The sequence below is a fragment of the Trifolium pratense genome, linkage group LG6 (assembly GCF_020283565.1).
Source record: "Trifolium pratense cultivar HEN17-A07 linkage group LG6, ARS_RC_1.1, whole genome shotgun sequence".
Lineage (NCBI taxonomy): Eukaryota > Viridiplantae > Streptophyta > Magnoliopsida > Fabales > Fabaceae > Trifolium > Trifolium pratense.
The window spans coordinates 35,618,267-35,634,125 of NC_060064.1; the positions used below are offsets into that span (position 1 = coordinate 35,618,267).

Genomic DNA, 15,859 nt, shown 5'->3' on the forward strand with positions numbered 1-15,859 from the left:
GGAGTTTAATCAATTTCCATTTTTGACATCAATTTCCATTGATTTATTTTTTAAATGATAATTTCTGCGGGAGGGGTGGGGACCCATTTCCCACTGAAAACACACTCTTTAACGAACACACTCTAACACACTCTATTTTATTGGCTAAAATTTATATGAGTCCCATAAAAGTTATATGGGTTCACATTTTTTGTGGGATCCATGTGAATTTCAACCAATAAAAGAGAGTGTGTTGGAGTGTGTTTGTTAAAAAGTGTGTTGCTAGCATTATTCCAATTATTATCTCCAAACAAGTTTGAAGACAGGGGCAGAATGGTATAGGTAGATGGGGACGGGTGTGGGGTGATACAACCCGATCCCGCCTTGTTGTCATGCCTACTCCTTATGGACATACTATATACAATGAACACCAAGAAGTGACTCATTTGTTTTTGTTTGAACAGCAAAATATATTAATAACTGAGTCTTTGCACGAGACGAACAAAAACCGATAAAAAAGTAACTACATAACATATGTGTCGTATATAGATGGAACACTAAAAATAAACACCAAATCAAAAACTTCCAAGCCCCCAGAGAAGATACCAACCCGACCCAGAAAGTTGTCATTAGATACTAACTCCCAAACTCGAAACAAAAGCGCTTGGCCCATCAGAATCTAATAAACAATTTCGTGAGACAAAGACTAACATGACCCGAGTAAAATCAGTCGCCACCAACACAGTAGAGGTCAACGAACCAACTGCACGTGACAACAACCAAAACCCCAATCACTAAACACAAGTTCAATTCAAACACCAAGAAGAGACTCATTTGACCTAAACACAAACTAATGATATAATTGTAACCTAATCAGCATATCATATCAGCTATATGTCACAAAAGTTTCACCCTCAAACAAAAATGTTCAATTTTAAAATATAATATATTTAAATTCATAAAGCCCTTATTCGGTGTATTAACACTAACCGGACACAGAAAATATTTCATTGATAAGGACATAAATTTGGAGTGAAGATTCAGTTCAAACTCCTGAAAAGTGGAAATAATATACAATGGATGATTGAAGTGTTTCTTCAACATTGGATGCTGAATGTCTACATGATGATACTACTATATCTTTGACTTGTCTTTGCAACTATATTTTGTCCCAATTATTACTAAAAAAATGAGGTCTAATTCGTGCATTCATCTATTTGTTTATGTGCATGTAGCCAAAAGGAAAATCTATTTGTTCAACTAAAAGTAAAAAATAATACAAATATGGGCTACCGACTTTATCAACACAAGTATATAGGACAAGCCTCATTCTTTGACGCCCTTTTAGACAAATAAAAAACAAAAAAGAATATTTTACCGCTTTAACTTTTTCTTTCTTGGTGTAATAATTTATTATTTACGTTATGTTAGAATTGTCAAAATAAAATAGCTCGGTTAACATGAATATTATATTATATATGTAAAAAGTTGATGTTTGAACTTCAATCATTTCACTTTTTTTTTTTGAACCATGACTCCGATCATTTCACTTATTTACTTTAAATGTGTAATTTCTAACAACTAGGTTACCAGACAAAATAAATAAATTGAATCTTCACTTACACCATACTTCAAATCAATTTTTTTACTAGAGTAAAAGATGGAATAAAAATGCAATTTCTTAATTTTTAAAACAAGAATAAAAATATTCTTATTCTTCATTTCTCTACACTTAAATAAATTTACGACTCTCGTCACTAACTTATTTGACAATTTATTTTTGACGGAAAATTGTTTGTAGGGTTTCATTAATTAGAATGTGTTCAATTAAAATTTGGAAATTAGCCAAAGATGTGGTCGTCTTAGCAAGAAGATTATGAACAATCTCATTTGTTTGCCTCTTATTAAACCCAATACTTGAGTTGCTATAACAATTTTTTTAAAAAAAGGATTTGAGATGCCACTATTTTTTATAGTTGTCCAAAATCCATAGTCCTAAAGTTTCATCAACATGGATGTAACATTTAGGCAAAAAAAAAAAAACCATTCGATTTTTGCAAGGATATAGTCGCCTGAAGCATCTCTAAGACAACAAATGCCAATTCCAACTTTATTTGCGGTAAAAAATGCATCAATATTACATTTTACACTATCGAAAAGCCGTTAATTTCCATTTACTAACAGTTGCACCGTTCTGAACCTTATAATCCATAAAATTGTTGTCAAACTCAAAACAAAAGTATCTATTTGCCATGACCCTGTTAATATATAATAATACGGCCGGCGTAACAGTATAAACTAATAATAATGTACGATTATTATTCATGAATCATGATATAAAGTGTGACTAAAATAGTCTCTTAAAGCCTAATACGTCTCTTTAAGTCTACCCAATCGATGTGTCTGTGTTATGTGATTCAATTAGAGTCCACTGAAGAGTGTCTAAGTCTAAACTTTGAAAACAAGTTAACATTTTAATTCAAGCCTACCTCAAAACTTACGTAAATACTCTTCTTCTTTTTTTGTTTTAATAAAAAAAGTTACATAAATACTACTACAATGGCAGAGCTTGATTAATTTTTTTTTGGAGCACCGAAATAAACTATATAATTTATAAATTAAATATGCAAATCATAATTTATATAAAAAGTTAAGTTGTAATAAGTATAAAAAAAATTAAGGATATTGTTAATAGGTTTAACATCAAATACTTGTTGCAAAATGGGAAGCAAAGTACTGATCAATTTAACCATATTTAATTTACAAAATGAAAATAGAAAAGTTAAAGTAACAAGATTAATTAATTTAAGGTTTTTTCTAAACCGCCTATTGATAAGTTGGAGGTATTTAACCAGGAACCAATAAAAAAAATCATAAACATATGAAATAAAAGTTTTTTTTTTTTTTGACAATGAAATAAAAGTTATTTACAAGTTAATTGTACATACTAGTTCATAAAAAAAAGTTAATCATATGTACCACTTGTAAATCGTGTAAATCTACTATATAGTTTGTTCTAATTAATTGTTGAATAAATATCTCTTTTTTTTAATCAACCAAAGAGTCACATATATTAAATTAAAAGACACTCCCTATTAGACCATCTACAATGGTTTAAATACTCAATATCCACTTTTTCAACTCCCAACACTTTCTCTACCCCACCACTTTTTATTTCATATTCTTATTTAAATTTATATTTTTGTTTTTATGATTACATAAAATTATAATTATCAATTAAAATTAAATTAAAATAATAAACACTTAACAATTTATTTTTTTATTTTTTTATAATAAAAACAAAATTTATTTAAATAATTTATACGATACAAATCATTTTAACTTAATTAAAATACAACACACAAGTAACGTAATTAGTACGATACAAATAATTTGAAAATTGTTGGGATTTTGATAATTGTTGGGATTAGAAGAATTTTGGGTGTTGAAATTATTATTGGAATCCATTTTAAGTGTTGAAATTATTATTAAGATAGTGAAAAACTTGATTTTTTTTTGTGTCCAAATTAAATGAACCAAGTCTCTATTTATAGACAAAAAAAATCATGAATTTTGGTAAAAAAAAAAAATAAAAAAAAATTAATTTGCAATAAAATAATTGAGTTCAAAGTATTAAATGGATAAAAATTCAGCCAACTAATCGCAGCCAGCCCGTGGCTGCATCTTATCAAAAGCTCTTTCTCTCTCCGCGTCCAGGCTTGCCCACTCTCCCTGTCCGCGCATGTAATGCACGCACCTGTTTTCAGCCAAAAGAATTGTGCCACGTGTCCCCCTTGATCAGATTCAACATTGTTGAGTTTTCTCAATACCTCTTTCTTCCATGTCACCTTCAACACCTCTTTCAACAACCATTGCACTCCTCTTGACATGTTGAATCCAAACTCAACACCACCATTGTGAATGGTCTTAGCACAAGTACGTCTCACCTTAATTTAATTTGCATGTAAAAATTATATTTGAAAATTCAAAAAATGATAAATAAATTACCATTTCACTAAGATACAATACAATAGCTAGCTGGCCATATAGTGAATGAGAATGCACGTTAAATGTCATGCTGTCGACAGCTAGCTAACATATATTAGGCAGATCCCCACGTTTTATTTGACAAATAATTAAAATATTTACACAAGTGATCGAGAGAGACTACGTAATATATATATTTTGAAACTAAAAAAAGAAAGAATTGAAATAGTATTATTAAAATCTAAATTTTGGACTATTATGGAGTACACATTTCCGTGACCGCAGTGCAAATATGTTAAATTAATTAAAGCACCTACACGTGAGATTTGAATTTTCAACTCTTAACTTTAGTGTCACCATTTTCATCAACTCGGTCTATTAATTTTTAGTACTATATAAATACGTGAGACCCTTATGTTTCTGCTTTCAATCATATCCAAAACAACAAAACACATAATTATTGCAAATGCAAAATGGTGAGAGCTCCATGTTGTGAGAAAATGGGGTTGAAGAAAGGTCCATGGACTCAAGAAGAAGATAGAATTCTCATCAATCACATAAATACTCATGGTCATTCCAATTGGCGTGCTCTTCCAAAACAAGCTGGTAAATTATTAATATATGATTTCAATTGTATATATTATACACATAATAGTATATTACTCATGAAATAAACCAAAGTTTTAATCTTCTCAATTTGATTAACAGGGTTGTTAAGGTGTGGAAAGAGTTGTAGATTGAGATGGGCAAATTATTTGAAGCCAGATATCAAACGGGGTAATTTCACTAAAGAAGAAGAAGATACAATAATCAATTTGCATCAAATGTTGGGAAATAGGTAAATTAATTACATTTTTTCAATTCCTTTTAGTTTTAAGAGAAGCAAAATCATAACCTGACAATACAAATGGATATGTCGGCAAAGAATCTATCACACGTTAAAACATTTTTCACGTATTTTATAAAATACATCATCTGATAAAGATATATCAATTATTCAATAAATTTTAAAAATAATTTTTTATTTATCTGTATTTTTTCGTAGATCCTTAATTATTTCTCTAAGAAACTCAAATCTTTTACTACTTGCGACTAGTAATTACAAAATAATACTAGTATTTCAGTATGATTTTGTTGTATAAATATTTAATTTAATTAATGGTTTAATGACGATGCAGATGGTCAACCATAGCAGCGAGGTTACCGGGACGAACAGACAATGAAATAAAAAATGTATGGCACACCCACTTGAAGAAGAGGCTGCCACAAAACCAACAAGGTCACAACAACATCCCAAAAAGAAATAAGAAACAAACCAATTTGGACTTTGAAGCCTCCAAATCCGACCAAGATATCAAACAAGAACAAAACAATCTTGATGATAAGCCACAATGTTCTAGTGACATGTCATCCCATAATAATAGTAGCATTGCTACTACTAATGATAATAATAATCTTGACATGTCCATAAATAATGATAAAGATGATCTTGATTCATCAGAAAATAATCTTGCATTGGATGAGGATTTTTGGTCAGAAGTTTTGTCATCTGATAATTCTAGCAATGAGACAAGTGGTGGTATTATGGACATTGGTGCTGATAATTATCAATTTCAAGATTCATTCTCTTCATTAGGGACTGAAGAAGGAGTGTTTAGTTCAAGTTCATTGAGTTTATGCCAAGATATGGACTTTTGGCATGATGTTTATGCTAGAGCTGAGGAAATTACCGAGTTACTTGAATTGTGATCAATCTAATTATCATTGTTATTCTTAAATTTTTGACTTGTATTTTATGTTCATTCAATGGGATGAAAATCATTTCTTTGTTTCATTGTTTAGACTTAATTGAATTGAATTTTGGACGTGATTTCAACCTTGTTTATGTTCCTATACTTTTTTTGAGGCATCATTCCCCTGCATTTTCTAGATTTATCTTTGGTTTGATTTGCAAAATATAAATATTTTAGACAACTTGTTTTGTTGTTTAGTGAAGGACAAAGATTTCAGTTTTTGTCCAGTTTCAAGAACATTTTTAAGATCAAATACCTAACAATTGAAATCGTCTTGTTTAGTCTCTTGTTTTTTAGCAGATCCAAACGCACTCTTGTACAATTTAGCAGATTGATTTTGTCTTACCACAAGTAACAACTCCACCATAAAACTGCAGAAAAGGTGTTTTGCAGACAAAGAAGCTATAGCACAGTCGTAGTTCACTGCAATTCTTGATGTTTTTAATGGAGTTTTAGAATTGTTACACACCTCTTCCACCTCCTCTGTCCGCAACTTCAGAGACTTATCCCTTAAGTTGGGTTAGATCACAACAAGCTGCAAATAATGGGCAAAATTGACATAGATAGAATAGCCATATGAACTCATCCTTAATAATCTACAAGACCTGTAATTAATACTAGGCCAGTTTTCTTTAAATCTAAACAAACAAGATGGATTTTTTTTGGCGTAAACCAGGTATCCTCTGCATGCAATTGCAGAGACTAATCCCTTGAGCCTTGTGTGACCGAAATGGACGGCAAACTCTGGCTAAGAGTTTTAACGCCCAAGCAGGGATTGAACCTAATACCTTGGTTAAACTAGATGAATTTTGTTTCTTGCTTTGTTTCTACGCACCAATCAATCCACCTTATTAATTATTATTACAAAACATGAACATAAACTACAAATTCCTAGCTAATCTCTCCTGCGCCGCCATCTGCCGTCTAAACCTGTTAATAAACTCCTCTGCTCTTTCATCAATTCCTTGCATTTGAGGTGAAGCTAATGCCACTGACTCCCACATATCATCTGATGATGAACTGGTTTTCTCACATGATCTCTTGCTTGTTGATCCTTCTGCCACTTCTTTCTTCCCTCTCGGATAATCATCGATCTTCGCAGCTATTTCGATTCTTGGTCTGTAATTTGGTGTCTCTGGCTTCAAATACCCTACTACATCACAAGGAGGTTCTTTAAAGAGCTTATCAATATAAACAGGTGCAGGCTTTTTGTTGAAGCTGCAGAATACACTTCTAACAGTTGCAAACCTTTTTCGGCGAAAACGCTTAGTTGCATGAAACTTAGGTGGTTTGGCAGTGATACAAGTAGTAGATGGTTTTATAGTTTTGGTGTTTTGATGTTTTCTTTGTTTTTTCATGGTTTTGGATTTACGAATGTTGTGAAGTTTACTACCAAGTTTTGAAGTGAAGCTTTTCCATACCTTTCTAGCAGGTGGAAGCCTTAAACTTATGCAGGACATGGAAGAAGAAAGGAAGAGAGAAATTCAAAGAAATGGATATAGGATAAATAAACTAATGTATGTGTCAAATGAAAGTTTGAGACATATCCTTTATAAAAATTGAGGGATTAGATTCTTTTTTTCAAGTGGGTTTGTTATTAAGGATTTGCTTAGTTATTACGCTGAATATTTTGACAAAAGCTGCTAAATTCTCTAGTAGATCAGCACAGAGCCACTGAAGTAGCTTAATTATTAAGCAAACTTAATGTATGTTATTGTAAAAGTATAAAAATAGTTGTGTGTTTGTATGTGACATAATGTAGAACTTTCCCTTAAATCTAAACTGAGATTTTGTGTTTAACCTTATTCTTAACAATACCAACATTCGGGAACCTATCGACACACACAAAGTGAAATCTCTCCTTTCAATTGAATTATTTTTACGTTGGAGTCATGAATGGACAAATATAAGTTTTGATAATTGGGGGTAGCTGCCCCCACTATTTCGCTCGAGTCAAAGATTCATTTTGGTTGCTCACAAATTCTCCCATTCAATTTAGTCTCAGATAAATCCCGTAAGCTTAAGTCAGTTGTCAGTAACATTGCATTATATACGCAGGGGGCGGGGCTCGAACTCATCACATTTATCCACCTTAAAGGTGGGATTTCTAGCTGTTAGACTACTTGATCAGGAAAAAAAAATACTCAAACTAGTCTTGCCATTTTTATACAGAGAATAAATTTGAGATTAATTTGTACTCTATATAAAAATATTAAGGGACTATTGTGGTATTAGTTTTTGTCAAAGAATAACAGAAGAAAATTGTTAGAAATTAAAATTGAGTCTTCACTCTTTATTTATTTATTTATTTTATGACAAATGCTTTTCCCTCTAGAAGACATTGGAATCCAAATTTGTTTTATTACCATCTTAATCCTAACATCACATGGAGAATATGCTCTATAGTCTATAGTACTTTTTTGTGACAAATACATCTAACTCGTTTTATAAAAAATCCAAATGCAATGAATGATATAAATCAATGGCTAATACTAATTAACCCAATACTAATTTTGTTTAGCTTCCAAAACCATATATAAAAATGTATGGGTGGATAATAAATATAAGAAAAATGTGTTGCAAGTAATAAAAAAACACACTCATCATCACATAAAATTTCCAATCCTTCTTAATTCATACACCATCATATTTCTAAATTAACATCACAGAGCAGTGATTTAAGAAAAATATAAAAAACAGAGAGCAACAATGAATATTAATACTACTAATTATGATTTAAGAACAAGCATGATTAGCCAAAGAGAAATGTTTGGCTTGAGAAGCAGCAGCAACTTCAGAAACAAAACTTTGCATCACCAAAGTCTTAACCTGCCAAGGCTTATAAGGAAAACCTTTTCTTGCATATGAATTTATCAATGCTGTTGTTCCCTCTTTCAACAACGCTCCAAATGGATTATCAGCTTCATCATTCCTAGCTGTTGCTTCAAGTAAGGTTAGATCTGATCTGTACTTTTTATACACTCTCCAACCAAACACATTTGATACTGTTGATGTTTCTGGTACCATTCTTGGCCATGTCTCTTTTCTCCCGCTCCAAAACCTAACCATAAATATAATATAATCATCATCAACAACATTACTTAATATTTAATTTAGATTAAGAATAATGGACTACTAAATAACAAAATATGTTTATTACTGTGGAGTGCATCTTCCTGTGGCTCTTGTGTAGATGAAGCCTGGCAAATGGTTTGAATCGTGTGATGAGACAAGTGATATGAGAAGACAAAAGAGAAGAGAGAGGGAAGCCATAGTTGATGATGTATTGTTCTTCATGGTTTTGATGTTTGATTTGAATTCACTCTCTCATTTTTTTTTTTTTTGAGATATCTTGTTTATTTGGTTTATGTCAGTTTTGAACGTTATATTTGTGGAGTAGTAGTGTTGAATCTTACTTTCTTGGAACATGTGAATGTTCTTTGGACAAAGGTACCCTTACAGCCTAGCTTATTGTGTTGTTTTTGTTTTTAGTTCTGTTTTTGAAAAAAACAACTGATTCAAATTGGAACCAAGGCCTTCACTTCTTTACGGCCCATTTGAACTTTGCAATGGGAAGTGATGGATCGCCTCACCGCTGGTGCTCAGTGGCGGAACCAGGAAATTAAATTAGGGGGGGCCGCTAAAAAAATTATATTTCTAACAAAAATTTAAGTAATAGAAAATACAAATTTGATCATAAAAATATTAAATTGCATACCGTAAATAATATTCTACATGTACCACGTGTTACTTTAAACTAATACTTGCACAAAATTAATCATAAAAAAATTATATATTTCATCATAATACATGTATACTTAAAAGAGAATGATTGTTTTTATTTGAAAATAGTTGGCTTGTTTTTTGGAGAAAAAAAAAATAGAAATTATCTATTGTTTGTATTGATATATCATTTATATTATTATAATTATTATTATTATTATTATTATTATATATATATATATATATATATATATATATATATATATATATATAAATCAACTTTCTATAAAATAATATTGGTTTAGTGGGGTGAGAAATGTGTTAGGTTCAAATCTTGGGTATTGAACATACATTTTTTAAAAGAACTAAAAATCAAAACTGGGGTGAGCAAGAGATGAACTCGCGACCCAAAGATCCAAGGGCATTATGACTTCTTGAACAACCACTGAGCTAAGGGCATTATGACTTCTTGAACAACCACTGAGCTACGCATGACTTTCAATACTCCTTGTGTGCAAATAAATATATATACATTTAATATTATAAAATTACTAAGGGTATTAAAGTAATTTCTCATTTTTTCGGGGGTGGCCGCGGCCCACCCCAGCCACCCCCTAGTTCCGCCAGTGCTGGTGCTCTTCTTCCGTTCCGATGAATGGGAAAGGTTTTATACCTGCAAGTGATCCGACACTTAAGTTAACAAGAGTAAGAACCAAAAGTTTTAAGTGAACAAGATAATGTACCCGACTCCTCTGCATGAGAGGAATACATTATACATATAGCCCCGAGGCTTGGCCAAGACCGTTGATATGCATGTTTAATGTTATCAATGGTTGTCGAAAAATGACGGGAGAACCACGATGGGCAATTGATGCTCATTTTCCAATATCGGACGTTATGATGTGTTGATGTGCTCTTCGTTGACCTGGTGGCACAATCTTGGGTTGCTCCAAGAGTTAGACTTCGCCCGGTTTGAGAGATGTATTTCCTAAGTTATTGGGCCTTAGGCTCAGTCCAGAATAGGAAAGTTTCTCTTCTTCCTCATAGATTCCGATTTTTTTTAGTGCATTTTAAATAGACATGCAATTATAGACTTTTTTTTTAAAGTTTAAAATCTACATTTCAAACGAACCCCCATTTGAAATGCATATCCCGTTTTTGCCCCACTTCAAATGCATATCTCGTTTTTTTGTGTAACAAGGTTATGAAAATCCGCGAGAAGCTACCTTATTTCTGGAGGCAAAAACAAATTTCAAGAATTAAAGAATGATGGAAAGGAAGAGAAAGCTTCTTGCAATGGCTTACACATGGGGCTTCAACACATTATGGCCATGTTTGCATTAACACCTTAATCAACCATTTATAGGTTACATTACAAGAGCAATGACAAAATTTATCAGTATTATTCCTTTATTTTACATATTAGCTAGTAATCTTACATCAAAAGATTACATTACACCATGGCAATATAGCCATCATGGATTCTTGAATCAGGAGTAGCCAAAACACCCTCATTACGATTATTCTTAAGCTCATTCACTTCCTGTGGACTAAGCCCAAAAACATGACCAAGTACTTCAGCAGGTGTAGCACTTATAGCAGAATCACGTCCTATCATTGTACTAATCTCAGCTCTATCATTCGTTTTAAAAACTATGTATTCCAATCCCTCATTCCCAGCTTGTTCCGCCACCGCAAAATTCTGTGGCACCGCCAACAATTTACCCCTTTTAACCTCTCCTTTGAACACCGATTTCCCTTCATTATTTACTACTTGCACCCACCCTCTCCCTCTTGTTACATACAAGACACTGTTCGCATTCATGTTCCAATGTGGCACAAATATACCATCCTGCACATAAGCAACAAATTAGAATAAATAAATGACCAAAATTAAAATTATTAATAGTTACACTGACAGGATTATAGAGGTTAATTAAGTAATTTTAATGTAGTCGTTACAAAAAAAAGAATATTAATGTAGCTTTTAGTTAAACTTTTATTACTTTGACTTTTAGATTGAATTATTTAGTTGGGCTTTATTCCCTTTAAGCCCAATTATAATATTATCCATTATGGATACTATTTATGCGTACTCCTTTAGTCATTTGGAATCAATGAATGAAAATGAATTGATGAATGAAAATGAAGAAGTTATCTTTTATTGTCTTTTATTTCTTAGAGTATTTTTATTGTTTTCCATAATTATAGCTTAATTTCCAGGAAAATTCTATGGTGCATTCTTTATTTGGACTATTCTGATACATTTCTAATCTAGCCAACGAGGATGTAGTGTTGATAAGTTTGTGATGATAATATTTGTTGTTGGAAATATGATTTAAATCCAAATTAAAAAAATAAGTTTTAATTATTAAAATAATTTTAACTAATAAAAAAACTTATATGCAATAAGTAAAAGTTTCATAAGACTCACTATAGACTTGCGCTAATATGGGAATTAAATTAAATTCTATTGGTAAAAAAAAAAAAAGACTGCACCAAAACAGTCCAAAAAGGGACTGCACCATAGAAGTTCTCTAATTTCCATAGTTGCTTAACTTGATAGCTTTTGTTTCCCCAAAAAAATATACTCCTTGCACACTTGTCGATGCGTAATTTTAATTGTTAATATCCGTAGTTGTGTATTATTAAAAATTATGAAGAAAAAAAATGGTATTTTGATAGTACTCATCGAAACAAATCTAACAAGATCTCATATGTTAATATTTGTCTTTATACATTACTAAAAAAATATGGTCAAAGTAGCTTGTATGAATAGTGCACACAGTCAAAATAGGACAATTATTTTGATATAGAGGTAGTAACTTGATAGCTTTTAGAGCCTATCAGCCACATTGAGGTTAATTTAAATTTAATTAGTAGTACCTTGTAGAGGTTAACCCATTGGGCACTAAGATGAAGCGATTTGAGAACCGGAAGAGTCAAACTGTTGACTGTGTTTATACGACCAGCTCTTGGGTTGAAAACATCGGCGCGTGAAGGATCAGCAATATTCTCATGAAGCTTCAAAGTGCAAACAGTTTCCTCGAGAAAATTACCTCTTTGTCCCTCGTGTTCTCTGGTTCTTGTTCTGCTTTGTTTCTCTTCTTTCAATTCTTCTTCCTCTGCTTCTCTTCTCTCACCGCGTCTTGTTTTTCTTTCACCATGGTGAGAAAAACGCTCTTTAGTTTTCGTTTCTTTTTCTTCTACAACTTCTTCTTCTTCTCCTTCACCTTCACCTTCTCTGTGTTGTCTTGTCTCTTTTCGCCATTTACGATGTTCTCGTTTACCAGGTTCATCTTCAACCACTTCTTCTTCCTCTACTTTCTTTTCTCCATGATGCTCTCTGTGTGTTTTTGCCTCTTCTGATCTTATTTCTGGTTCCAATGGTGGTCTTATAATGCTGAGACCTCCTTTCACGTGTATGATTTGGTGCTTTCTATGTTCTTCATCTGGAGATTGAAGCTTCTTAATGATGCTTTCTTTCACTTTCAAAACTTGTCCTAAGAAACGTGAATCAAACCCACTGAACATGTTGTTGCTTTCTTCTTCTTGTTCTTCACCGTGCTTTCTTCCACTCTGTTTTTCTTGATGTTCTGTTTCTGGATTACCAGCAAGATAGAATCTCTGCAGTGATGGTATCAACGGGTTAATCAATTAATTATCAAAATAGTAGTGATTAAGATTAATTATTAGATTGATGTGTGAATGAATAATTTGCTTACTCTAGGGATTCGATCGAGTTGGTTTAGTTTGTTGGAAGTATCAAGGAGAGTGATGATAATGAGAGGGGTATCACCGTAATTGTATGTCCAGTAAGGAACTCCAGGTGGAATAGCTATAAGGTCACCCTGTTTCAGGTAACGAACTTTCTGGTGACGGTCCTGTTGTAGTTGTGGCCTTCCTCCTTTTTCCCATTGTGGCTCTTCATATGTCTCTGCACAACCAGGAATTGCCATTCCTAATACTCCCGTTCCTGCAGGTAACATAGTTCATCAATGTTAGTATCATACTTTTTTTCCTTCCCACTTTCTTTCCTTCCGAGAAAAAGACCATTAATTAATATGTTTAGTAGTATGTGTTAATGTCATGTCTAGCATTTGTGTTTTTATCACTTCGATTTGATGTCATTGTGTAGTGCATCTAATGTCAATGTGTGTGAATTGAACCTAATTCAACTCTATAAACTCGAGTTATAATATGAGGATTGCCCGACTTAGTATGAGTATCATGTCTGATATTTGTGCTTTATACTATCTCTAGAATTAAAGGATTAACAAAACTTAGAATAAATAAAAGGGTTAATTAGTGAATTAAGCAAATAGAACATGACCTTGTTCTACAAAATGGAGCTCAGGATATGCAACATAAGATGGCAAGTGAAGGCCATTAGTATTGATAGTTCGTTTGAGAACAGAGACACCAGCACATCGTAGCTCAGGGTGATGATTAGCATCCCAGATTTCAGTCAAACCAGCTTCGGATTGGATGCGGTTGTCAGGTTCCAATGCATCAATGCTATCAAGTTGGCACTCGTTGAACTCACTTGGCTGACGTGGTAATTGGCGTGCTGAACATGTACACGTGAATATCAACAAACTAAGAAGATAGCGATAGTGGTAATTGATCAGATAAGATTTTGGCTTTGCCATGTTAGCTATAATGAGTTATGTGGGGAATTGAGATTGAAATGGATACGTGGTGATGGTGGTTTATTTATAGAAATGGAGAGAAGCTTGAACAATGGACACGTTGTTGAATGTGAGTTCATGAGATGTGGACATTCTTCACCATGCATGCCTATCAAACCCTCCATTCTTACACCTCATCATGCAATATTTCCGTACAGCGGTGCAATTATTTATATAAGTTCAACTAATGTATGTGAGTGATCATCTTGTATAAGTTGTTCTATGAGAGGAGATTATTTTTACTTTTAAAAATAAATAAGATCAAATAAAATGTACTGACTCAATCATTAGTTTAACTTTTCTTTATGGAAAAAGTTTAGGGGTCATGAAGTAGAGGTGAAGGAGTGTTTAAATTTGTTTATTTTTGAGTTTATATAAAATAGTTATGTAAATAAATAAATTTTTATGGATTGTTATAAATTTTTTAAGACAGTTTATAAAAAACAATTTATTTTGTTCAAGTGAATATGAAATAAATTGTTATTAAAATTTAAAATCCTCATCAATCCACACATTAAAAAGAAAATCGATAAATCTATATAATTGGATTTATGGGTTTATGGATTTTTTTTTTGAACTTATGAATTAACATAAAAATTTATTTATTTGTATAAATTATTTTTATAAATTAAAACAAGTAAAATTCAAACGACCCTAGTTGAGTCGAGTGAAAATTCAGTTTAGCTTAACTTAATGAATTGGTCTAACCCTAACGGAATTGAACAACAACCAAATGACAGGATGGGTGCTCTAGGCACCAAGAAGGGTCAAAGGGTTCAAAACTCTGCTCAAATTTGTTGGCTTGTTGCTAACTTTTTACCAATTCAACTTTTATTTGATTAAAGATCACGAACAATTACATTCAGGTCAATAGTTCAAAATTAATTTTTGCATTTGTTAGCTCCGTTAATTTGTTTGACTAGTTATTACATATTTTAAAATTAAAAAATATATTCTAAAACTAAAATACCCAAACTAGTTGAGGTAGAATTTGCCAATAAAACTACACTTAAAACTAATAATATTTAGGCTCTGGTTGGTAAAAATAAGTTATAAGCTAGTTGATAGCTGATAACTGATAAGTTAGATTATAGTTGATAGCTGATATAGCTTATAGCTGAAAAGCTAGTAGAATAAAATTAAAGTGTTTGTCAAATTTAGCTGTTATAAGTTTAAAATGACATAAAAGTACATGGTTAGTGAGTAGTTTTTTTGTTGGTAAGTGTTAGTGGGTAGTTATTATAATTTTTTAAAAAATAAAAATAAAACTATAAGGGTAAATATGAAATAAAATGTAAAAACTATAAGCTATAAGCTCATACGCTACTTGAAATAGCATATCAAATAACGCTATAAGCTAGTTAGAGAAACTTGTTATCAAAACACTTCACATTTTTATCAAACAAAGCTTATAGGCTAGTCCAATAAACTATAAGTTAGCTTATTGGACTAACCAAACAGTGTCTTACTTGTTGAGATAGAACTTGTCGATAAAAGTGTGTTGGGAAAAGATTTTAATAGAAGAAAATTTTTAGATTACATTAAATTTTTCACATTAAATAAATAAAATATTGAGTTAACCATGCAAATTGTCCTTGGAATCATGGTTGACCCTACATTAAAGAGAGTCTAAAGCAAACTTCAAGTGAGGCTTATTTTTTCTATTAAGAGAAAAAGTGAAAGTGT

At 31.9% G+C, this 15,859-nt stretch overlaps 4 protein-coding genes across 5 annotated transcripts; 1 reads left to right on the forward strand and 3 right to left on the reverse strand.

The window, feature by feature from the left end:
• The first annotated feature begins 4,394 nt into the window (after positions 1–4,394).
• LOC123892436 (transcription factor MYB13-like) lies at positions 4,395–5,842 on the forward strand. 2 transcript variants are annotated; one of them, XM_045942218.1, is made up of 4 exons: positions 4,396–4,572; positions 4,675–4,804; positions 5,145–5,598; positions 5,641–5,842. In XM_045942218.1, exons 1-4 carry the CDS (start codon positions 4,440–4,442, stop codon positions 5,713–5,715), a joined length of 792 nt encoding a protein of 263 aa, XP_045798174.1. In that variant the 5' UTR covers positions 4,396–4,439; the 3' UTR covers positions 5,716–5,842. The 2 variants fall into 2 exon arrangements, with proteins under 2 accessions (XP_045798173.1, XP_045798174.1); XM_045942217.1 differs by having other exon boundaries at positions 4,395–4,572; positions 5,145–5,842.
• A 459-nt stretch (positions 5,843–6,301) lies between these two features.
• On the reverse strand, positions 6,302–7,396 carry LOC123892437. The gene has a single exon (XM_045942219.1). The coding sequence runs from the start codon at positions 7,217–7,219 to the stop codon at positions 6,641–6,643; it is 579 nt and encodes a 192-aa protein (XP_045798175.1). The 5' UTR covers positions 7,220–7,396; the 3' UTR covers positions 6,302–6,640.
• Positions 7,397–8,343: 947 nt separating this feature from the next.
• On the reverse strand, positions 8,344–9,208 carry LOC123890549. Its single transcript, XM_045940185.1, has 2 exons — positions 8,920–9,208; positions 8,344–8,820 (listed from the first exon to the last, which is right to left on the reverse strand). Exons 1-2 carry the CDS (start codon positions 9,054–9,056, stop codon positions 8,496–8,498), a joined length of 462 nt encoding a protein of 153 aa, XP_045796141.1. The 5' UTR covers positions 9,057–9,208; the 3' UTR covers positions 8,344–8,495.
• Positions 9,209–10,797: 1,589 nt separating this feature from the next.
• On the reverse strand, positions 10,798–14,145 carry LOC123890497 (legumin type B-like). The gene is made up of 4 exons (XM_045940112.1): positions 13,816–14,145; positions 13,208–13,458; positions 12,369–13,109; positions 10,798–11,334 (listed from the first exon to the last, which is right to left on the reverse strand). Exons 1-4 carry the CDS (start codon positions 14,132–14,134, stop codon positions 10,936–10,938), a joined length of 1,710 nt encoding a protein of 569 aa, XP_045796068.1. The 5' UTR covers positions 14,135–14,145; the 3' UTR covers positions 10,798–10,935.
• Positions 14,146–15,859: the final 1,714 nt, after the last annotated feature.

What these genes read in the sequence shown, in the direction of transcription:
- LOC123890497 (XM_045940112.1), bottom strand. Translation starts at nt 14,134, where the DNA reads ATGGCAAAGCCAAAATCTTATCTGATCAATTACCACTATCGCTATCTT. An exon ending in GCTCCATTTTGTAGAACAAG is followed by an intron (nt 13,459 to 13,815) that starts GTCATGTTCTAT and finishes TGTTACCTGCAG; the next exon opens with GAACGGGAGTATTAGGAATG. An exon ending in AATGGGTTAACCTCTACAAG is followed by an intron (nt 11,335 to 12,368) that starts GTACTACTAATT and finishes GCTTATGTGCAG; the next exon opens with GATGGTATATTTGTGCCACA.
- LOC123892437 (XM_045942219.1), bottom strand. Translation starts at nt 7,219, where the DNA reads ATGTCCTGCATAAGTTTAAGGCTTCCACCTGCTAGAAAGGTATGGAAA.
- LOC123890549 (XM_045940185.1), bottom strand. Translation starts at nt 9,056, where the DNA reads ATGAAGAACAATACATCATCAACTATGGCTTCCCTCTCTCTTCTCTTT. An exon ending in ACAGGAAGATGCACTCCACA is followed by an intron (nt 8,821 to 8,919) that starts GTAATAAACATA and finishes ATTTATGGTTAG; the next exon opens with GTTTTGGAGCGGGAGAAAAG.
- LOC123892436 (XM_045942217.1), top strand. Translation starts at nt 4,440, where the DNA reads ATGGTGAGAGCTCCATGTTGTGAGAAAATGGGGTTGAAGAAAGGTCCA. An exon ending in TGCTCTTCCAAAACAAGCTG is followed by an intron (nt 4,573 to 4,674) that starts GTAAATTATTAA and finishes TTTGATTAACAG; the next exon opens with GGTTGTTAAGGTGTGGAAAG. An exon ending in CATCAAATGTTGGGAAATAG is followed by an intron (nt 4,805 to 5,144) that starts GTAAATTAATTA and finishes ATGACGATGCAG; the next exon opens with ATGGTCAACCATAGCAGCGA.